Below are 21,764 nucleotides of genomic sequence, written 5' to 3' on the forward strand. Positions count from 1 at the left end.
TAATCTTTAGGACACATGTTGCTTATTTGCCTTCATTGGTAAAATTCCCCAATAAATCTGCAGTTTATCTGTCCTTCCATAGTATCACAGAGTTGGAAGGGACCTCCAGGTTCATCTAGTCAAATCCCCTGCACAATGCAGGAACTCACAACTATTGTTTAGCGGTCTTCATGAATCTAGTGCTGGAATGCCCCATGAGCCTCATTAAACTTATGCTTGGTATTGCAGTGAACTTCAGAAATGCATTCCAGTCTGACTTCCAAGCTGGTCACAGGGTGAAGATGGCATTGACAGATGATCTCTGAAGGCAGCTAGACCAAGGTGGCCAGTGCTGCTCATACTGCTAGATCTTCTGGCAGTGTTGGACTGGTAGACCTTGAGCTTCTGTCTCACCATCACACCGACATGGGGTTAAGGGGGTCAGCTTTGCAGTGGTTGCTGTCCTTTCTCCAAGGTCAGGAACAGAGAATTACTATCAGGGAAGAGCAGTTACACCACCGTAAACTCCACTGTGGAGTACCACAGGGTGCAATTCTCTGATACTATTTAACAACTTCATTCACCCTCTAGCTCAGCTTGTTTGGGGATATGGGCTTGAGTTACACCAATATGTGGATGACACCTAGATCTATCTGTTGATGAGTGGTCAGATGTCTGGAAGTCAAAACGGACAATGAACAAACAAGCCCACCTGAAACTTAACCCTTTGAAGATGGAGGTCCTGTGGCTGGGAAGGAAGGGATCTGAAGAGGAAGCACACCTCCCTTCTTTGGACCAGGTGCAGCTGAAAGCAGTATTTGGGGGTGATCTTCAATGCCTCTATAGCTGAACAGGCTTTTTTCCACCAATGCCAGGCAAAGCTACTAGTGCCCTATCTGGCCCCAGAACACCTACCCACAGTGATCCATGTGATGGTCACCTCCAGGTTAGACTTCTGTAATTCAATATACACAGGCCTACCCTTCACTTTGTTCTGGAAACTACAGCTGTTCCCGAATGCAGCTGCTTGGGTCCTCACCAAGATCCCATGGAGAGCACATACTCAACCTGTACGCCAGCAGCTATGTTTGTTATTGGTTGATCAAGTTTAAGGTTTTGGTTTTGGACCTTTGGACCTCAGGGACTGCTTCTCCAAGTATTTCCCCCAAGTGGTGTTAAATTCTGCAGACTCCGTTCAATGGGTAATTTCTATGGATAGGCAATTGGCCTCAACCAAAGCCAGTGGCTTTTTGGCCCTGGCTCCAACTTAGTAGAATGAGTTGCCAGCTGAGACCCAGGTCCTCCCAGAGCTGGCAAAGTTCTAAAGGGCTTTAAGATGGTCCTCTTCTACCAGGCATTTGGTTAAGATCAATACAAGCACTACGCATCAGAAAGACCCCCCCCCCCCTTTACCTCCCTATCCATCCTGAAATCTGGACACAAGCTCAGTGCCAGAATTATCAGAGCATTCTAGGAGTTTATTAAGCAAATAAGCTTTAGAACTACTGTTTTAAATGATTACGTTTACTTTGTATATATGTTTTTCTTGATGATGTGAGTCTCTCCATCCTATCTTAGGGAGGCCCAGTCAATAAATATTATAAAAATAATAAATATTGTGTTTTCCTTTGTTCAAATTAAGTGGGCATTGGAGATAGCTGGTTTCCAAAGCCTTGAAATAGCCCTTTCAGGTCTCACAATGTTCCAAAGTTGTGCTGAACTGGACTGGACAGGCAAGCATCTGATTTTCTGTAAGATATTGATCTGAAGGTAAACATGTTAAACAGCTTAGCATCTCTCCAAACAATGGCCCTGAATTATTTTGGTCTGTTAGCAAATACTGACAGTTTCCATGAATGCAGGCAATGTATACATGGACTGGAAGGTGATGAATGTTACTTCTTTCTCTTGCAGCTATCCTGCATTAAACTTAAAACAAACATATTTCGTTGTATTAATTTGTAGTCTATTGTTATTTCATTACCAGGGACTGGCAACCCTAATATTTTGTTTCTATAAACTGTGTGGTGTTTTGCAAATACTATATGGCATACCCCTATGGATACAATATTGAATAACAATATTGAAGGTGTCCAGGTAAACTACTTTTGTCTTTTAAGTCCCCTCAAGTGTGTGCCTTATTCTTCTATTTGTGCAGAACTGGGCCAACATTGTTTGGAAACTAAGGCCTGGATCATAACCTTTAAATACTGTCTTAAAATGTACTTTAGAGCTGAGTTGAGTTGTTTTAAGTTTTCATTTTAAAAATGACTTTCATTGTGCCTCTTGGTTTTCTGCTATTGAATTTAAAATCTCTCAAACTGGACTACTGGTAGGTTCTTTTCTAATGAATCATCCATCTTTCTTGTTCTAAAACAGAGGCTATTTGACCTTGAATTCCCAAAATTGTTTCCCTCTCAGCCTCCTGTCTGCACTCCCACTAAATCTGATTTAGTGGAATGACGTCTCATCTTTCCCTTCTTCATAATCTGTTAAGGGCTAAGTGGGCAGAGAGTGGGCAGGACCAGTACAGGTGAGGGGCCAATCGGAGGGTGTGAAGCGCTTTCCAATTGGCCCCTCACCAGGACAGACAGCAGTTCTAGCCAATCAGGTCAGGGCACAATCTAGACCCTCACCAGGACAGGCCAGAAAGGCTTCTAGGCCCTCACCAGGACAGGCTTCTAGGCCCTCACCAGGACAGGCCAAAAAACTATGGGGAAGCTGCAGGACACTGTGAGTAAAGAAGGAGGACTTCCCTTCCAGCCTACAAGCACATCTGGGGCCTTGAAGGCCCGAAGGGAAGGCTGCGCCACTGCTGGGGGGGAGGGGGGGGAGGCCTTCCCACTGGGCCCAGAAATGCCATACCTGGGGTAATGTCATCTCTATGTGTCTGCTGGGCGGCCATGGTGTGTGTGTGGGTTATTTCAAAGCTCGTTCTCATGAACGGGCTTTGAATCTAGTTGATTCCATAATTTAGATAGCCCTTTCCATAACAGAACTTTTATGTTGGCCAGGAATAATGATCTCTCATCAAAGGTGGTAGGAGATATCAGTGCGTTATGTTTCAAGAGAGGTTATGTTTTTGTTCTGTAAACTCACTGGACACAACTCAACACATCATTCTAGATTGCCAGTTTCATGAGGTTCCCTTTAAAGCAGTGGTCCCCAACCTTTCTGAGGCTGGGGACCGGCAGGGCATCGGGCCACGCCCGCACAGACCACGCCCGCACAGCGGGCCGCGCCCACGGGCTGCGCCCCTTCAGACCACGGCCTCGCATCGGGCCGCGTCCGTGTGGGCCACGCCCCGCATCGAGCCGCGCCCGCGGGCCATGCCCACGCGAATGCGAAGCCCGGCCCCGATTCCCTCTCCCCGCCCTCCCGCAGTAAGAAGCTTCCCGGGTTGCAAGCTTGCGGCCTGGGAAGTTTTTTACTGAGGGGGGCGGGGAGAGGGAGCCGCGGCCCGGCGTCATGGCCTTTGCGGCCCGGCACCGGGCCGCGGCCCGCAGGTTGGGGAGCACTGCTTTAAAGGACTCTTTTGCTTTATTACATTCCAAAGGTCGTAAATAAGGAAAATGTATTCCTAAGAACGGGCCTTGAAAGAGTCCCCTCCCCTGGCCCCTGCCCAGGCAGCTTAAGGTCGCTTTGGGCTGCAGCCAAATCAAGTGGGGCGGGCGGGAGCTGGGCAGCTCGTTAGCAGGGCCGATAGAGCTCAGTAAGCAGTCAGCAGGCCGGGAGGCCCACATGAGCAGGTCCAGCCTAGCAGGCCAGGAGGCCCTCATTAGGAGGCCCTCCACCACGACCATTGCCCAGGGCCCTCTCACCTGCTGCTGGCTCCAGGCACTGAGGCATCTGAGAGCAAAGAGGCTAGAGTCCAGGCCCGGAGAGTGGGAGCTGCAGGGGCAGGGCCAATCAGGACAAAGCTGGCTGCACCCTGATTGGCCCTATTCCAACTTGGTCAGTCGGACACATCCCACCCCCTAGGCTGTTTCAGAAATATATAGAGGAACAACAATGGATAAGGATGATTACATCCATGGTCACTAAATTTTTAGTTATAGCTAGAAACAAGTTCTTTTAATGTATTATTTTTATACATTGTTTAAATTTTCTCTTGTTCTGATTTGCCATATCTTTAACACTTAGCTGTATTAATATTTGTGCAGCGCCCTCCTGGGTGGAGCTAGTCCAGCCTGTGCGCATCCTGATTGGACTTTCCCCGCTCGCATCCACCCCCAAAAACCTGGCGATGAGAATCCTGGGGCACTGACCACCATTCAGTGCCTGGATGCCACCAGGAAAGGAGGTTGGCATCTCCTCCCTTCCCCCAATGCCCAGAAGATGCACTGCATCATTTCCTGGCCATTCCAAGCCTGCCTGGGGGGGGCAGGTGAGTCCAATCCAGCCCTCCCATTCACCTCAGAAAGGCTTGGCAAGGCCGTGAAAGGCCGCGCCAGGCCTTCTCAGGGTGGATGGGAGCCCTGGCCAGGCTTCCTTGAGGCCTGGCATGGCCTCTCTTAGCCTCACTGAGCCTTCCTGGGGCAAAGGGGAGGGCTGGCTGGCATTTCCTTACTTCCCCACATACCAGGCAGCAGAATCCCCACCAACCCTACCCCCTGGCCTGAAAAGTTCTGCTACAGCTTCTCCAGGCCTCAGTGGACCTGCCTGCGGTTGGGAGGGAGGAATGGAGTGCCTGCTACCACTCCCCCTAACTGCAAAAAGGCCTGCCAAGGCCTGGAGAGACTGTGTCGGGCCTTTTGGGGAGGGGGGAGAGAGGAGGGAAGTCCTCACCAGTACTCCCTCCTGGCCTGAAAAGTACAATGGGGTTTTAAAGTACAATGGGGTTTTATTGCTAGTATACTTTATATTATTCTAGAATGCGAATAATGAATTATCATTTTTACAGATGGGGGAATTCAGACTGCAAAGCAATAGTTTTCCCTAGAGTTATTCTAGACTTGGATTTCATTTTAGCACTTTGACTATTGGCCCAAGCAGTATTTACTTTAATATCGTTGTCCCATATGACCAGATCACTAGTGTGCTTGCTCATGGCGGGCTGTGGAGCTAATTTGCAGAACATCTTAATAGCTTAAAACAATGATATTCAGTGGCTCAGGAACCATATGAGGATATTTGATATATCTGTGGCTCTTCTGAGCATTGGTCCCCAGTGTTGTGCTTGCCACATGTTTCAGGAAGATTTTCTAGTCCTTTGACCTGTGTGGGGCTTTTGATTGGCAGGTGTTTTTCCGTGTGACACAATTTCTACCAGAAGAATCAGCACACTGCAAATTGCACAGAGGTGCAGGCTTCATGGCACAATTTTAAGTAAATGTGACTCTTTGGGTTGATGTAACTGCAAAGGAGAGTTCTATGCAAGATGCAGACCAAATGTCATTTGCTTGAAAGTTGCAAAAGTATTCCTCACCCAGATTTCGAAGCCTTCTTAAATGCATAATGAATATCCAGTAAGGTAGGCTAGTTTCACTGTTTATGAATGACTAGTAGTTAGGTGAAAGAAGTATGTTACTATAGGCATACTATCTCTGCTAGGTAATAGCTGCCATTGAATCATGTACCTCAGGGGTAGTCAACCTGTGGTCCTCCAGATGTTCATGGACTACAATTCCCACAAGCCCCTGCATGGGATTGTAGCCCATGAACATCTGGAGGACCACAGGCTGACTACCCCTGATGTACCTGTTTTACTCATGGCTCAGTCCTGTCTAGGAGAAAGGAGTGCAGCTATATACTCCCAGGCTCCCTGGCGTCTTCATTGCCGGAAACTGGGGCAAATGTCTTTTCTGTGGCTTTTCACATGTTTCTTCTGAAGTAATTCATACTGCTGAAAATTGTATTCTGGGTTAGTGACACAGAAGGCTGCCATTAAGTCAATTAGGCAGCTGCCTGGATACAGATTTGAGGCCCTTAAAATGATGATGCAATCTTTAGATTACCATGCATAGCATGCAGATGCCAGATTGTCTTTATATTCCATACAATTCAAATGAGGCCAAGGTTTGGAAAGGAAGACGTGTTGAAAAAAAAGGGTTAATAATACCCTCCCACACATATGTGTACACATGACTGTGTCTGGTATCCTTTTGTAGGACTCTAGATCTGGGTTTCCCAACCATGATATAGTACCACAAAGCCCCTCAATGGTCTCATGGCATGGAGTTTTTCAAAGTGGCTGGTTTTTTTTTTAATCTACCCTTATTTGAGCAGGTTGACCTGCACCCTCCCAAAATGCCCAGTTATGGGTCTGGAGGGGTCCCCATTTAAACGTTTGCTAGACTCTTCTTGCTTCCAAGGGTGTTGAGGTGAGGTGAGGCCAACTCATATCACTTCCTGTTACCCTGAAGCCTGAAAAATATTCAGTGGTACCTGCATGTAAGTTGGAGCTCTTCCGCCAGGCATTTGGTTGAGGCTGGGTGGGAGGCCCGGGGTTATAAGATCAGGTTCCCCTGCCATGTGTGTCCCAAACATTGTTTGGGACTATTTTGGGTGATCAATTTCCCCAAGATTTACATCCCCTGTTGTTATCAATGAGATATTACCACTGTTGTCAGTACATTGAGATGCTGGGGGGGGGGGGGGTCAGTACGTATTACTGCCATCAATTGTGTATTGTGGTTTTGTTAGTTGTATGGGACATTTTAGGCTATGTTTTATTGTAAACCTCCATAAGCCGGCTGAGCTGGGAGTGGCAGTATATAAATGTAAAAATAAATAAATAAATAAGGTTGAAAAAGGATGCTCTATATCAGGGGTAGTCAAACTGTGGCCCTCCAGATGTCCATGGACTACAATTCCCAGGAGCCCTTGCCAGCATTCGCCGGCGAATGCTGGCAAGGGCTCGAGGGCCGCAGTTTGACTATCCCTGCTCTATATCCTAGTAAAGTATCCTCTATATCCTATTATGGTTGTCCCTTGTTGAGACAGTGTCATAGAATCATAGGAGCTGGAAAGGAGCTCTAGGGTCATCTAGCACAAAGCAGGAACTCACAATGGGCGTTGGGGGTGGGTGAGAGTGGGTGTGTCCTACAGATTTTTGCCACCATCTTGGATTGTTGTGTATTGTTTTTATGTGGCATATTTAGATTTTTATGGAAACCACCATGAGCCAGCTATACCCAGGAGTGGCAGTCAAGAAGTACAAATATAAATAATAAAATAAATAGATATTGCTTATAATCTAGAAATTAAAAGCCGACAACAAAAAACCTTTATATGTCAATAAAGGTATTCTGATTCTGAACAAAAAAACCTCTTGGGTGGTACCTGACCCACCAAGACCTGTCCTTTTGATTCTATAGTGTATGCTGTTACTCGCAAGTTACTCATAGAAAGTGGGGTGGGGTGCTGGAGAATGTTAATTTGATATGGTTGTCACTGTTCCCAAACTTGTTTAACTTGTTTTAATATGCTGCTGCTGTTTGTACTACTAGTTGCATTCTTGTCTGACAAAGGGGGAAGCTAAAATCCATTTTATGCCAATCCCATTTGTTCTTGTATGTATGTATGATTGTGCAGTGTACCATTTGGGGACTTATTTATGGTTTGCATTACATTGTGTTATAACTCTGTGGAAGATAAAGTAAATCGATAGGTTGATGTGTAGTGATTAATTATTGGACTTGCCCTTTCCTAGCCAAGAGTAGGGTCAGATTAAAACACCAGATATACTGATTTGTGCAAGTGAATGTCAATATATTATTTCAACTATGTAACATAATTAGAATGGCCAGCTTGAGATGGTGAGCTAGCTGTAGCTGTTACAGGGCAGAAAAGACCTTGCCACTGTGGTTCATACCCTGGTAATATCTGTGCTGCAATGGCACAGCCCTTGAAGGCTGTCTGGAAGCTGCAGTTGGGACAGAGTGCTGCAGACAGATGGTTGACTGGAATGGCCCATTGGAACCACATCCTTCCAGTCAAATTCCATCGACATGGGATCACAATATGCTTCTGGGCTTTATTCAAGGTGCTGATATGAACTTTAAAGACCTGTAAGGCCTGGAGCCAACATACCATTCGGGATCACCTTCTCCCATATAAACATACATTCTCACTCCAGTAATCCTCTGAAACCGTGCTTTGGTTGTGCCCACCATCTGAGACTGGACGAGTGGCAACTTGGGAACGGTCCTTCTCCATCATGGCACCCAAACTTTCTTGTTTTGTCTGGCATACCCCCAACCTTGAGGACTTTGAAGGCGTGTGCTCATCACAACAAGCCTTATTGCATTTAATGCAGCTAATGAGTATAAACCATTAGATTAAAATAAAAATTTTGTTATGTTAGGCTTTATACTTTATTAATATTTGTAAAATATTTTCCCTAGGCCCTTATCAGTATTTGCTGGAATACCTCCTCCAAATAATTCTATGTGTTGGCATTCCAAAGAGCTTCTGTATCACGCAATGACACAGGGAATGCAAATTTTATTTCCAGACTGCAGAATTTAATCAGTTTGCATTCCAAATCAGACTGCAGAGCTCCCCAAAGAAGCAGGTGCCCCATGTGGTACTTAACCTTTGCCTTTTGTCAGGAGTCCATGACACAACTGTTTTTCTTATGACATATTGAAATGGGACCACCTTGTTTCAATGAACTTGTAGCATACAGATCATATGACATCTTTCTGTAGGAGAAAAGTTTTGAAGTACTTTAGTATATCTAAAGTATCTGCTATGTTTACATTAAAATTATGATAATTTTACTATACAGTATTATGTCAGTATTCTCACATTTTTGTACTTTTTGCCCTTCCCTTCTTTTAAGTAGTTTGGTAGGGGTGGGGGGGATGGGTTTTGTGTCTGTGTACGTAATATATATATGTGTATGTGAATATGTACGCACATTAAAAAAAAAACCCTGGTGAATCTAATTTGAATTGTGTTGGTCTACTTCAAAATTCTTTTAATAAAAAAGCACAGCAGGACACAGTTATTGAAATGATATATTAGCATTATGTGCAAAAGGGAAACAAGAATCGCAGTAATGCTGCATCTAAAACTACAGGCATCTGGGCTTTCCCACTTTGGTAGCAAATAGGGGGAATTATGGGTTCATGGTCTGCTTCATGTTAAGAAGACACCCCTCCATCTGTTCGCAGTGCAGCCTGTTTCCAGTTTAAAGCACAGATTTCAATGCAAACATCAATTCCTTCTCCCTGTTTTATATGCAAAGCGAGCCTTCGGAATCACAGTTATTCTGCTACTGGGACCCCTACCAAATGTCTCCCCTCTCCCAAAATTGCAGGCTTTTCTTTTGAATACCTGCTTACAGTGGTATACAATGGACAGCTTTGAGAGGAAAAATTGATAATCTTCACGGAAGAGTAATTTGAATGAAATTACACTTGACAGCCTGTCTCCAAGCAAGCAAGGAGAGTGAGGGGAGCCTTAGCTGAGATCCAAGGACCTGCATTAAACCAGTGCTCGCGGAGTTTTCCGGGGAAAATAAATCCACAGTTTTCCCACCATCTGTGTGAAGCTTTTGATTAAACCTGTGCAGCTGTTTCTAGTGAAGAAAGGTAGCCATGGAAGAAAATATGGAAGAGGGACAGACACAAAAAGGTATTGTGATACAGTAGTTGTTTGTCTGTCTTTTGTCAGTGGGTCTTTACCTCTCTATTTACTCTCTCTGTCTCTGCATGCCACTGGAAATCCACACAATTATGGGAAACATGGGTTTTCTGTCTACTTCTCCCCCCCCCTTCCAATGTCATTTTTGCTTCTTGCAACAAGCTATGCTGTGAAGATTCACAAAATTGCTCACAAATATTTCAGGCTTAAGGAATTCACAGCACAGCTCCGTATGTAAAACACGAACACTGCTGCAAGCATTTAATGTGAATGGTTTCCCAGACCAGTCTTTGTTAACCTTCATTTATTTCATGTTCACGCTTGTCTAGCTGGGTCAAGGGAGCCCAGTGTGAACTTCAAGAGAGCCACTCACACACATTTGTAGCTAGTTGCATTTAGAAAACTAACAAAGTGACCATTATTTACACCTCTGAATGGCTGTCCAATCTAAACAAAGACAAGGAGTATATTTTGTAAATTTCTGGTAGAGCTGCCTATATTTCTTTCTCGCTCCCCATATTCTCTTGCTATCTGTTGGAAGTGCCTTGTTTTAGGGTGTATAATGTGGGGGGAAAGGTTGTAAATGGTGAAAGATTGTAGGTTGACATTTCCTTTCTTTTCAGTTATGTACAGCACATCTTTTTTTCCCCCAGAGAAAATCCAGTCGATGAACAGTATTCATATATTATTTTATCCATATTCTCTAATCAGCATTGTATGTACTTGGCACTTTGAAGTATGCTACCTTTCAAAGGACACACCGTTCTTACTGCCTTGCACAAGCGATAATCCTGCATTTTTGCACCGTTTGAAATCCCCTTTTCCCCACCTTCTCCACTGTGGTCGCTGTCACATTGGTGGTTTTTTTTTGTTGCTATGTTCATTGTGGGATTACTTAGATATATTAAAGAACTAATATAGTCAGTGCAGTGCTAAGCTAACACAGTTGAATCCTGAGGTGCTTTGTAGACCTAATGGATATTAAAATGGTTTTCAGTAATTGAGGATGGTGTCCCAGTTGATTCCATGTTCCATGTTTCAGCTGTGAGTTCAATCCGCTTGTTATATGTAAGGATGTCATGCTTCTCTCATTAGACTTGACCCATTTAGATCGCATACAGCTATACTAACTCTTAAAAGGGCAAGTTGCTTCAGACATATTAATATGCATGTATGTGTAAAAAAAAACAATTGTAATTTGGTAACGATTTTCTTTCATGGAGACATGTTTTCTTCTTAAATGTCCAAAACATGGTATGTTTTTGAAAGCTTATTTGCAATGTCCCGGATATAAGCATATTTGATTGCTTATTATACAAGCAGTTTGAACATTGTCATGTGATCTATGATAATGAAAATCGGAGGCATAACAAATTGTTAGCTTTTTTTTTTAATAAGCAGTTTTCCAAGGTAATTCTTTTAGGGTGTTTTTAAAGGGGTTTCATCTGTCTCATGTGGTGAAATAGTTTAAGACTATTATTGTTAAGAGAAAATGAGGTGGAAAGGTTTGCGCCTGGCCATCAGTGAAAGAGATTCCAAATGCCTCACCTAAAGGAAAGCCTATGAACAGCCTCATAAAAACAACAAGCGATGGACCTCGTTTAATGGTTCCTATTGAGAGGCAGGCGCATATTAGGCTGTCCACTTTCAAATGAAGAGCAATTGGAATAGCCAGTGTCACTCAAAACAGCATGATTAATGGTGAGATTGCAACAGCTAACGTGTTAGAGTCTTTTCCCATGCACAATATGCTGTGCTCTTTTCTTTTTAGCGGAGCTCAGTTGTGATCACAAACACAGGCATTTATTTTCATTTTATCTGGAGATCATTGCCTCGGTGTTGCTTGGGGAGCAGGAGAGCAAAAAAAATGTTTGTTCAGTTTTTGTAAAAAAACAAAAACACCCAACTTGTTATTTATTTATTTATTTATTTATTTGATTGAGCAAAAACATGTATCTAAGAGCCTGAGTGAAAAGATGAACATTGCGTTCTGGACTGGGAAGATGCCTGTTTGGTGATCATGTCAGCTACCTGGTCTTTACAGTGGTTTAAGAGCTATCCTTTGCATTGGAAAAGACAAGAACCTTGTGCTGTTTCTTTCCAGAAGTGCTTTTACACCACAGTCTGGGTATATGATTCTGCTTCCTACAGTCTGTATGGTGTGCTTCTCTCGTGGTCGCTGCTCATTGCTGTCTTCCATTGCGTAATGTTCCTGAAGAGTTAGTCATGACAGTATCATACAAATGTGTTTTCTCCCCTCATGCTGCCATCTTGGCTAGAACAGTTTCCTCCCTTCTTTTCTTCTCTGAAAATCAATTGAAGTATAAATTTTGTCACAGCCGACCACATCCTCTATTCCTCACACCAGCAGGATGCTTTGTGCTTCCCTTGAACAGCGCTGCAATGCAAGTAGCTTGCAGCCATCATGGAAATGATTAGTTTTATGTTGATGAAGCTTGCACATATGAAGCAGATAGTACAACATAAGACATTTTATATCCTCAGCAATTTTTTTTGTCATGCAGCAAACTGTCCAAAATACTACATCTGGAATAGTGATATTCAGGATGTCACTGCTAAATTCACTTCAAGAGGCCATTGCTTATATCTATACTTCTTTTGAGAGTGTGTTTTATTTTTAAATTATAGTGGGAATCCAGCCAGAGTCCTTTGTTTTTCTACTAGCATTTTCCAATTCCGATAGTATGGCTTTGTTGCTTTGAGGGGCCTCAACTGTGGGTGATGTAGCATGGGAGAATCCAATAAACACAGGGCTTAGAGTGAGAAGCTCTCTATTGAATTCTGCCTGTGTTTTTTTCCCCCCACCTGTAGAATGGAAATAATTCACATATGTTTTGCAGCATGCTAATGGTTTGACATTAATTCTGCAAAAGCCATCTAACATATGGATGCCAAAGAGAACGACCACTGTGTAGTTACCAAGTATTGCAGTTGTTGCCAGTAGTAATTTACATAATAATGCATTTTAATAATAATTTAGATACCAGCGGGTCTTTTAGTTGAGTCTTGTGTTATAGATACATATATATTTGAATAATATTCTAATTAGAATGACTGGTTATCCAGATGTTTTGGAACTTCTCCAGACCATCTAACGAAATGTGTTTAGTTTATTTTTCTGTTTCCAGTACTAGAAACTGTTTCCTTTCTTGACTACATACCACCTCAGATTGTTTTCCAGGAGTTCTTGGGACATGGGGATGTCCCCGAGTCCTTCTAACTGCCAGATCATCTTGTTGAAAGAAGGAAATAATCAGATGCTTGACAACTGTCCTGACCTTGCAGCCATAAGCATGCAACCCAATGTAGAATGTTATCTTTATGCAGGTATAATATTTAACTGGGGTAGTCACAGATTATTCTGATCTATAGTAGATGAGTTGGTAATACAGGCTGAGACAGTGATGGAGAAGAAATATTACCTAGATTGTAGCAAGGAAATGTTAGGGTTGCCCATGCTTTAGCTGGAGGGGCAGAGATGAGGATCCCATCTCATGGCCTCTGAGGCAATATGATTTGCCAAGTGTTCTGTCTTGTTGGGATGATCTGGAATATATATGCAACAGTGCTGCTCTATCAATGCACACGTTCCTCCTTTAGTTACAATTAAAACATCTAAGGCCAAACTTATGATCTGGTTGGCTTCCAGTTCCATGGATCAGGACTGCAGCGAGTCTTGCTGTACCATATATGAGGAATATCACTCCTCCCAATATTTGCATATCAGTTAGACTGCATTCCTTTAGGATATTTTTGACACCTTCAAATTCCCAGTAGTTACAGTTTCTTCTCTTAGGCAGACCTGACTGTACTGACATGTGAGGACACAGTGCCCAGATACTTTTCTGTCTAATTTCCAGGTAATTCTTTATAGGCTGTTTGACCACAAATAAAATAATGCCCAACTAAAGAAATTAAAGTCTTGCTAGACACTGGCTTCATCATCCATTGTGAATACTACCCAGTTATGCTTTCATTTATTGGGCTATATTCAGATATTCAGGACTGATTCTTTGCTGATCCATTAATCCTGTAGTGTACTCAATTTGACAGTTTCTCTGTCCCACCCTTAGTCCTGTTTCATTACATGACCAGCATGAAAACCTTGTTGGGGTGTGGTTAAAAGAAAATATCCCTTACTTGTACCAGTGTCCCAGGTGACATTGACTTACAGGGGACATTCATTTGAGATCCATTAAATGGTAAGGCTAGTACAAGATAACCAGTTATACTATCCTTTGGCAGTCGATACACCCAACAAATAGAAATGTTTTCAGTCTTCAGAATCATAAGAGAGGAATGTAAGGCACTGTTTTGGGTGTGTGGAATAATTGTTCTTGGCAGTGTCACCCATATCAAGACAATGCATACAGACAAGTTATTCATCTTGAAATCACACAACCAGAGTTTGAACTGGTGGGAGTCACCACACCTATGTGCCCACAATCCACATACTTTGGGTTCTATTTGACTCAACTCAAGGAATCTCAAGGGTGATCAATCCCTGGGAAAATTAGATTTCTGTGATCTCCCCCTCACATGGAAAACTCATATATGTCTTGTACCTATCAGGGCATAGTCTGACTTCCCATGTACTTTTACATTGTGTAGGTGCTGTTATTACTAATGGAGTAAATACAGAGGAAATTATTTTTGCATCTGTCTTCATGGCTGACAGAACCTTATCCATGAGACTCCACTTCTGTGACTCCACTTTCTTCTTGAAATATTTGTGATTGACTAGTAGGATAGGGATGTACTTCTGAGAAAATTTGATTGGAAAGTAGGATTGATCTCTAGGAATAAATTGGTTTACTTCTACTCCCCAAACTCCATTTAAGGTAGAATATATTGTTAAGTGAAATGATTAATTTATCCCTTATGCTCTGATCAAAATTGGGGAATTTAGCTATGCACAAGGGATAAGTAGCGAAGCCTTGTCTGCACAGTTAACAAGGTGATTAATCCTTGAAAGAATGCACGGGAGACAACAAATACTGTTTAATCATAAGGTGTATGCTTTATTTAAGAAATAAGACACAGAACAACACTAACAATTACAGCAGAAAGCAATAAGATATGGCTAAGTTCTGAGGGGGAAAGGGTCAGCAGAAATCATACAATTACCTATGGATGCATTGGGCGGGGGGGGGGGGGGGGGTGTCAGCAACACAAATGGAGCCAGCATCCGAGTTGGGCATCGCTAGAGGGGAGTGAGTGAATTAGCACACAGGAGGCTACAAGAAAGGGGTTTTGTACCCTTTCCTTAGCCAGGTATGTGGTAAATGTTACATAGGCAACAAGTAGGCTTTGGACAAAGGGTGCAGATGCTCCCTTTGTTATGAAACCAAGGGTTATTTATCCAGGATCTCCCAGGATCAAAGTAATCAAAGGGAATGTGCTGGAAAAACTATATAGAGCAATAATACTGCTGACAAGTTTGTTAGTCATGTTGGGTGGACAGGAATGGGGTTTCAAAGGAGAGAAGTTTCTTTTGAGATCTGCATGTTTAATGGGCGGGGGGGAGGATACCAGGAAGGAGGATGCTCTGAAGTTGCTAGAGTTGTGTTTTCTCATGGCTTCAAGGATGCTGGGTTCATTAGTCAGTCATGCCAAGCTCCACTGATGCTTTGCAAAGACAAGTTAGCCTGGCTTTTTGGCCTTAGGTCTAGGCTGGATCAAATGTAGTTCAGAGTCTTGCTTGAAGAGCACACAAGTGCTAGTCTCGTCCCACGATAAGGTCTGTTATTATAGGTGCTGCTTCAGGATTTCTAGCACCATAGAATACAGTCCAGAGGATCTGGTTTTCACTGGTTATAATCCAGGGTCTGGTACCATTCAGGGGTAGGGCTCCATCAGTAACAATATCAGATTTGCATGTGTTTTATATATTCTTTTCTCATTCCTCCAGTTAATAAATGTTCATTGGTTTTCATACTTCCTTGCAGTTGCAATCCTGAACCCTTTATAAGTGTACCAGTAATGTCTACACAGTTCAACACAAAGATTAGTTGAACAGAATCCTCTATCTTCCTCCATTTTGGTAATTATCAAAAAGAATAATACAGAGTCTGGGCCATCATTTGCACTTAAAGAGTAACTTTAGTCCATTCAGGGGTTCAGCTGTCCACTTTGTGTAGTCCACCTAGGTAGTCTGGAAAGGTCAAACTACCCAATCTCTTGCTCCTGTGGGTGTTCATTTTCCCTGTTTGGCCTGTACTTGTTTACACAAATACATTTTCCCATTCCATTTCAGCTTCTAAATAAAGCCCTGGAATGACCATGATCCTCGTCAGACCATCTACCAGGGCTGTGCCTCTTGCACAAGTGTTTTGATAAAAAAAAACACCATATATGACTTTTTGAAGGCATGCATAAGGGTCTACAATTCTCCCATCTGTATAATCCATCTAGGATCCTTCATAATTGGACTAGCTCCATATCCTTTCAATTTCTTGTTAGTATACAATGGTACTTTAGGCCAGATGAATGTTGGCAGAAGTTTCATTGCAATGCTGAACTCTGTATTGCTGCTTCCTTTAATGCTCTTCTATTTTATACAGTTTGGTGTAGTGGTTAGGAGTGCGGACTTGGCATGCCGGGTTTTGATTCTGCACTGCCCCACTTGCAGCCAGCTGGATGACCTTGGGCTTGCCACAGCACTGATAAAACTGTTCTGACCGAGCAGCGATATCAGGGCTCTCTCAGCCTCATCCACCTCACAGGGTGTCTGCTGTGGGGAGAGGAAAAGGAAAGTGACTGCTTTGAGCCTCCTTCGGGTAGAGAAAAGCGGCATATAAGAACCAACTCTTCTTCTTCCTTTTTGATATGCCCTGATATGGATTGGTGACTTCTTTAGATTTCATGAGCATTTCCAGTAATCTTACAATTTGTAGTACATTAGTGATCTTTTCTCAAGTGACAGTTATGAATTATCTTTTTTTCTGCAGGAGTTTGTGTGCGTGCACAATCCCAAAATGAATATTTAGAATCTGTAATTTTTTTTACAGTTTCCCTTTTAACCAACTTAACAGTTTGAGTGAGTGCCATGAGCTCTAGAGCCTGTGCTGACATAGCTGGGGGTAGGGTATGGACTCCCACTGTGGTTCTGGAAGTCACCACTGCATATCCTCCTTTTCTGTTCCCTTCCACCATTTTGCTTGATCTATCCACATAATATACTAGCATAGCATTCAAGATAGGTACTTCTTTGAGGTCTGATCTCACTAACATGACATCATCCATCACTTGAATACATTTGTGTACAGTTTGAGATTCAGGTGAGTACAGCTTTCCAATATCATCTCCATGTCCCCACAACAGGGCTTCATATTTGGCCAATTGAATGTGTGTGTCCATGCTATTTGGGAAGAATATGTTCAAAAGCTGTTCCAAGGTACACTTCTGGGCCTCTTATACTGCTATGGTGGTTATTGTTACTGTGTGCATATAAGCTGGCCAACCGTTGGCAATTACATCCATTTGCTTGGAGATGTATGTCACACATTGAAGGGATTTTCCCAATTTCTAAGTCAAAACATCTGAAGCAACTCAGTTTTGCTCATGGATATACAGTTCAAATCTCTTTAATGGGTCAGATAATGCCAAAGTGGGTATTTTCATTAAAAGTCTCTTGAGTTTGATGGAAATCAATTGATCTTCTTTAGTACACTGTATGGAGTCTCTTGGGCACACTTGGCATGCAGTAGTTTAGTCAACTAGCCAAATCTGGGAATTGAAAGCCTAAGAAATCCTGCCATGCCAATAAAGGCTCTTATTTGTTTCTTAATCTTGGATTTGGCAATTTGACAAAGAGAATTCTTTTATTCAGGGAGGATTTGCCTTGAATCATGGGAGATAATGTAACACATATATTCTTCCTCAGGTTTTGCTGTGTGTGCATTTATTTTTGACAACTGATATCCAGCCTCTCCCAGTAAATTAAGAAGAGAGGAGTGGAAGCTGTTAACATTAAATCATTCACATACTGGAGAATCCCAGCTTCCTCATAGGAATACCAATTCCTTAAGTCCTTAGTCAATTCTCTTCCAAATATGGCCTGTGAATCAGTGAACCCCTGGGGTAAAACAGTCCAGTGCAAATGCAAACACTTTCCACTGGAAAGCAAAGAAGTCACAGCTCCTGGGGTCAAGTGGAATATTGTAAAGTACACTGGTCAAATCAAATACTGTAAGCCATCCATGATCTCTAGGAATAGTAGCAAGGATTATATCTGTACTAGGTACTAAAGGAAACAGATGTCACTAGATGTTTATTTTTTTCAGGTATTGCACCAGTTGCCACGTTGGTGGACTTTCAGGAGTTGAAATTTTCTTAACAGCAGTTTACTTAAAAGGTTTTACCCCAATAAGGCTATCAGACATTCTGGGGTTAAGAGAAACTGATGAATCACTTTTTGTCCTTGTAATTCAAATTCAATAGGGCTTGTAAAAGTTTGCTTCTTTGTGTTTCCATCAATTTCCATTATTACAGTTTTGTCTTCTGACTTGCCACATCTGAGGCATAGCAGGAATTAGCTTCCAAATCTACCAAATTATTTTCCTCCCCAGGTAATTTTACTAAGGGCTTTTGAAAGGAATAGTGGCCCATTAATTTGAGAATAGTGGCCCATTAGTCCATAGCAACCTGGTACCCATCTTATTGACAAGAGAAGATGAAATGTTTTCTTTAACTGTTAGGTAACCTTTCTAATGGTGCCTTGAATATCATACAATGGGATTTCCCTTCTCTATAAGCAAGCAGTGATTTGGATGTTTCATTGAGAATGCAGTTTTTCTCTTCTCCTCTCCCATGATTTTTCTTATAAATATCGCCTAAATTATTTCCTTTTCATAGCATTTGAAGAAATTTCTGACTCACAAAAAGGTGATGCTAGAATAAATGTTGTTAGCCTTCAAGGGTACCATGCGACTTATGTTTTATGTGAATCTCTCCTCTCTTTGGAAAGTTCTGGCTGCAGTTGCATGGATTAATTTCTGTTGACTTAACTTTGAGTGCCATTAAGGTGCCTGAATGGTTATGACTACCTAGCCTCCATTGCTAATGGGGTAAAGTGTCCTTGCTGCTTTGAAGGAAATGGTGTTAGGACTTATTTAAAGAAACCATCTGAACCAGTAGAATTGTCGTCTGACCTTTGTTTTGGATTTTTTTAGGCACTTGAGAGTGTGGAAGAAAAGCTGTAGTTGATTCAACTGAAAATAATTATTAGATCTTGTGTTGGGATGGCTTTGGTTGCCCTAGTTGTCTATGTCTGCTGGACATTTGTCTAGTGAATGTGAACCTGCTGATTCTCCTGGGCCTCTCCACAGCTTTTAAGTATAATCATGGTATTTTTCTGTTCCTTTTCTCTGGCAAATACTGCTTTTAGTGGTTTAATTCCTTCCTGGAGAAAAAAATATCACAAGGTGATTTTTGGAGATTATTGGTCCTCCCTACAGTATCTATCCTTTACAGTTACTCAGGGTTCAGTGTTTGTCTCCCAAGTTTTTAAAGACATGAGTTCTTATCAGAAAAATACAAAACACGAAGCATTAAAACAGTATGCTTTACAAACCATGGACTAGCTGTCTGCTTTATACCATTGCTTGATCAATCAATTTAATAAAGAAAAATGTAGTCACAGCATTCAGTGTGAAACTGAGTTTAATTAGTTTATGTGATTTTACCTAAGAACCAGTCAGGTTAGAAATTATCTATGCACATTCCATAGTGTTAAAGCATAATGCACTTCTGCATAATTACAGCTTGATTCAAAGTAAGGAAAATCAATATGTTACAGGATATGTGCCTTGATGTGTTGCAGATCAATCCATCAATGATGCATTCAATGATGCATTTTAGTTTGCAGACAGAAGCTCAAATCCTTCCTGTTTTGTTATTTAACCACTATGATCTTGATTGAGTTACAGTAGACAGAAATGGAATTTCTCTGCCAATATTAAAAGAAATATCAATTTGGCACAGGCTACTAACACAGACCATGTAATGCAAATGTTATTAATAGAACTGGAATAACTGCTGACTGTAACTCATTTAGAGTCAGTGTGTTGTAGTTGTTAAGAGCTTCTAATTTGGCAAGCCAGGTTTGAATTCCTGTTCCTCCACATGCAGCCAGCTGGGTGACCTTGGGCTCGCCATAGTCCTGATAAAGCTGCTCTGACTGAGCAGTAATATCAGGGCTCCCTCAACCTCACCCACCTCACAAGGTATCTGTTGTAGGGAGAGGAAAGGGAAGGCAATTATAAGTCGCTTTGAGATTCCTGGTAAAGAAAAATAGCATATAAAAAGCAACTTCTTCATTTAGAGTATTCCTCCCCCACCTTTCTATATGCATTACAGAGTCAGCATGGTATAGTGGTTATGAGTGTTGGCCCACTTGTAGCCAGCTGGGTGACCCTTGGCAGAGCATAAACATCAACTCTTCTTTCTTGAGTCTGTGTACTCAAGGTGGTAAACAAAAGTAACAAGCATAATAATATAGCACCTGTAATAAACAAGTCACAATAAAACCCGCAATATCCCAGACCCACAGAATGTTGTCTAACCTTGTATGTTGTTTGCAGGCAAGAGAATCTCACAAAAATTGGATCATACCATTCTGGGGAGAGGCCAAAATCCAAAGTATTTTATAAGTCTACATGTCCCAGAGAATTTAGGACTGGTGCTCCTTCAACAGCAGCACTGGAACCTTTGGAACAATATGGATTAGAGGTTTGAAATGGCATATATTGTTTGGATGTAGCATTCAAATAAGCAAAGTTTTTCCAAAATGTGTTGGGCTAGTGTAAACCCTTCAGCATGGCTAAAATAGATTTTTGTATCCCAGGCATAGCTGAGTGCCAACAGGAATGTGGTCAAATATAATGTCTCAGAAAACTGCAGATCAAATGATAGGATTAGTAAAAGAAATCCAGAAAGAGGAAGCAGGTCAACCACACCTGAGCCTCCCACCCTGCAGATCATATGATACCCAGATGTGTCAGAGGAATAGGGTAATCCTATTACAGTCCATACACCTACCCCAGATTCAGGAGACCTTTTACTTTGGCCCAGTTCAATGACATGCCCTTTGCACTCTTGGAAGGCAGATACTGTGAACCATACCAGGAATATATTTGCTGTTGTGCAGATAGGGAAGTTGAACTGCTGGGTACGTTTTATTGCATTGTCCTTTTCCCTGTAGTCATAGAAATTATTTTATTACTCCTAATATAAAAACGGTAATGACTGGGGAAAGGAATGGCAAACCACCCTGTATTGAGTCTGCCAAGAAAACGCTAGAGGGCGTCACCCCAAGGGACAGACATTACTCAGTTCTTGCACAGGGGATACTTTTACCTTTACCTTTAATATCAAAACATATTAGTCAGAGGATTCATATATTTCCTTTGTCCACTTGGATAGTGGCCAGATTTTGTGCATTTTCAGCTTTTCTCAATTTTTTTTTACCACTGAGAAACTGTTCAGGTTTCTCAAAGCCTGAAGAATGTTTCGGGGGTATGCCAACACTAAAAAAATTGAGAAAGGCTGGTTTATACATTAATCCAGCATATGATCCCCCCCCCCCCGGGTTCTTCCAACAATCCTGTTAGGTAAACAGTTTGATAGCATGAGCATTGAGCCAAGGTCACCTTGTGAGTGGCATGGTATGGCAGAGTAGAGATCTGAACCCAGCTCTTCTGGGTTCTAGGACAAAACTATAACCATGACACTACACTTCTAATGCTCACGGTTCCCCATGCATTTTTTAAAAGTCCCTTGAATAACACTGTCAACCACTTGATGCCTATTCTGTTTGAAAGAATGTGATTCTTTAGGTTATGAAAACTGCAATTAATATATTCTAACTAAATCTAACATTTGCATTTGTATAATTGGAAGATTCTGTGATTTTTCAGGATCTATTTAACACAATATGAATACATCAGAATTAGCCAAGGCCTAATTCCAAGTCTTCTGAGCCCCATTAACTTCAGTGGATTTAGAAAGATATAAATATTTAGGATTGCATGGTAAAGGACATGTTGTTGTAATTTGGTGTTACTCATACAAATGAATCATTAATTTAAAGAGAAAACATTGGGTATTTCTAGAACAAGGATAATTGGCACAGTTATGCCTGGACTTTTGTAACAGAAGCATTTTTTAAA

General features: G+C 41.9%; 1 protein-coding gene across 4 annotated transcripts in view; it reads left to right on the forward strand.

Annotated features, from left to right (window-relative positions):
- The window catches only part of GPM6A (glycoprotein M6A), a 205,017-nt gene that overhangs the window by 63,093 nt on the left and 120,160 nt on the right, over positions 1–21,764 (forward strand). The window contains exon 1 of one of the 4 annotated variants that reach the window (XM_077302435.1): positions 9,085–9,564. The exons of 2 other annotated variants lie outside the window; for them this stretch is intronic. In XM_077302435.1, coding sequence (XP_077158550.1) covers positions 9,528–9,564 — 37 coding nt within the window. In that variant the 5' untranslated portion in view covers positions 9,085–9,527. Of the gene's footprint in view, positions 1–9,084; positions 9,565–21,764 lie in introns of those variants that run through there. One more of the 4 variants, XM_077302437.1, reaches the window with a different exon arrangement.

The sequence above is a fragment of the Paroedura picta genome, chromosome 10, assembly GCF_049243985.1.
Source record: "Paroedura picta isolate Pp20150507F chromosome 10, Ppicta_v3.0, whole genome shotgun sequence".
NCBI lineage: Eukaryota > Metazoa > Chordata > Lepidosauria > Squamata > Gekkonidae > Paroedura > Paroedura picta.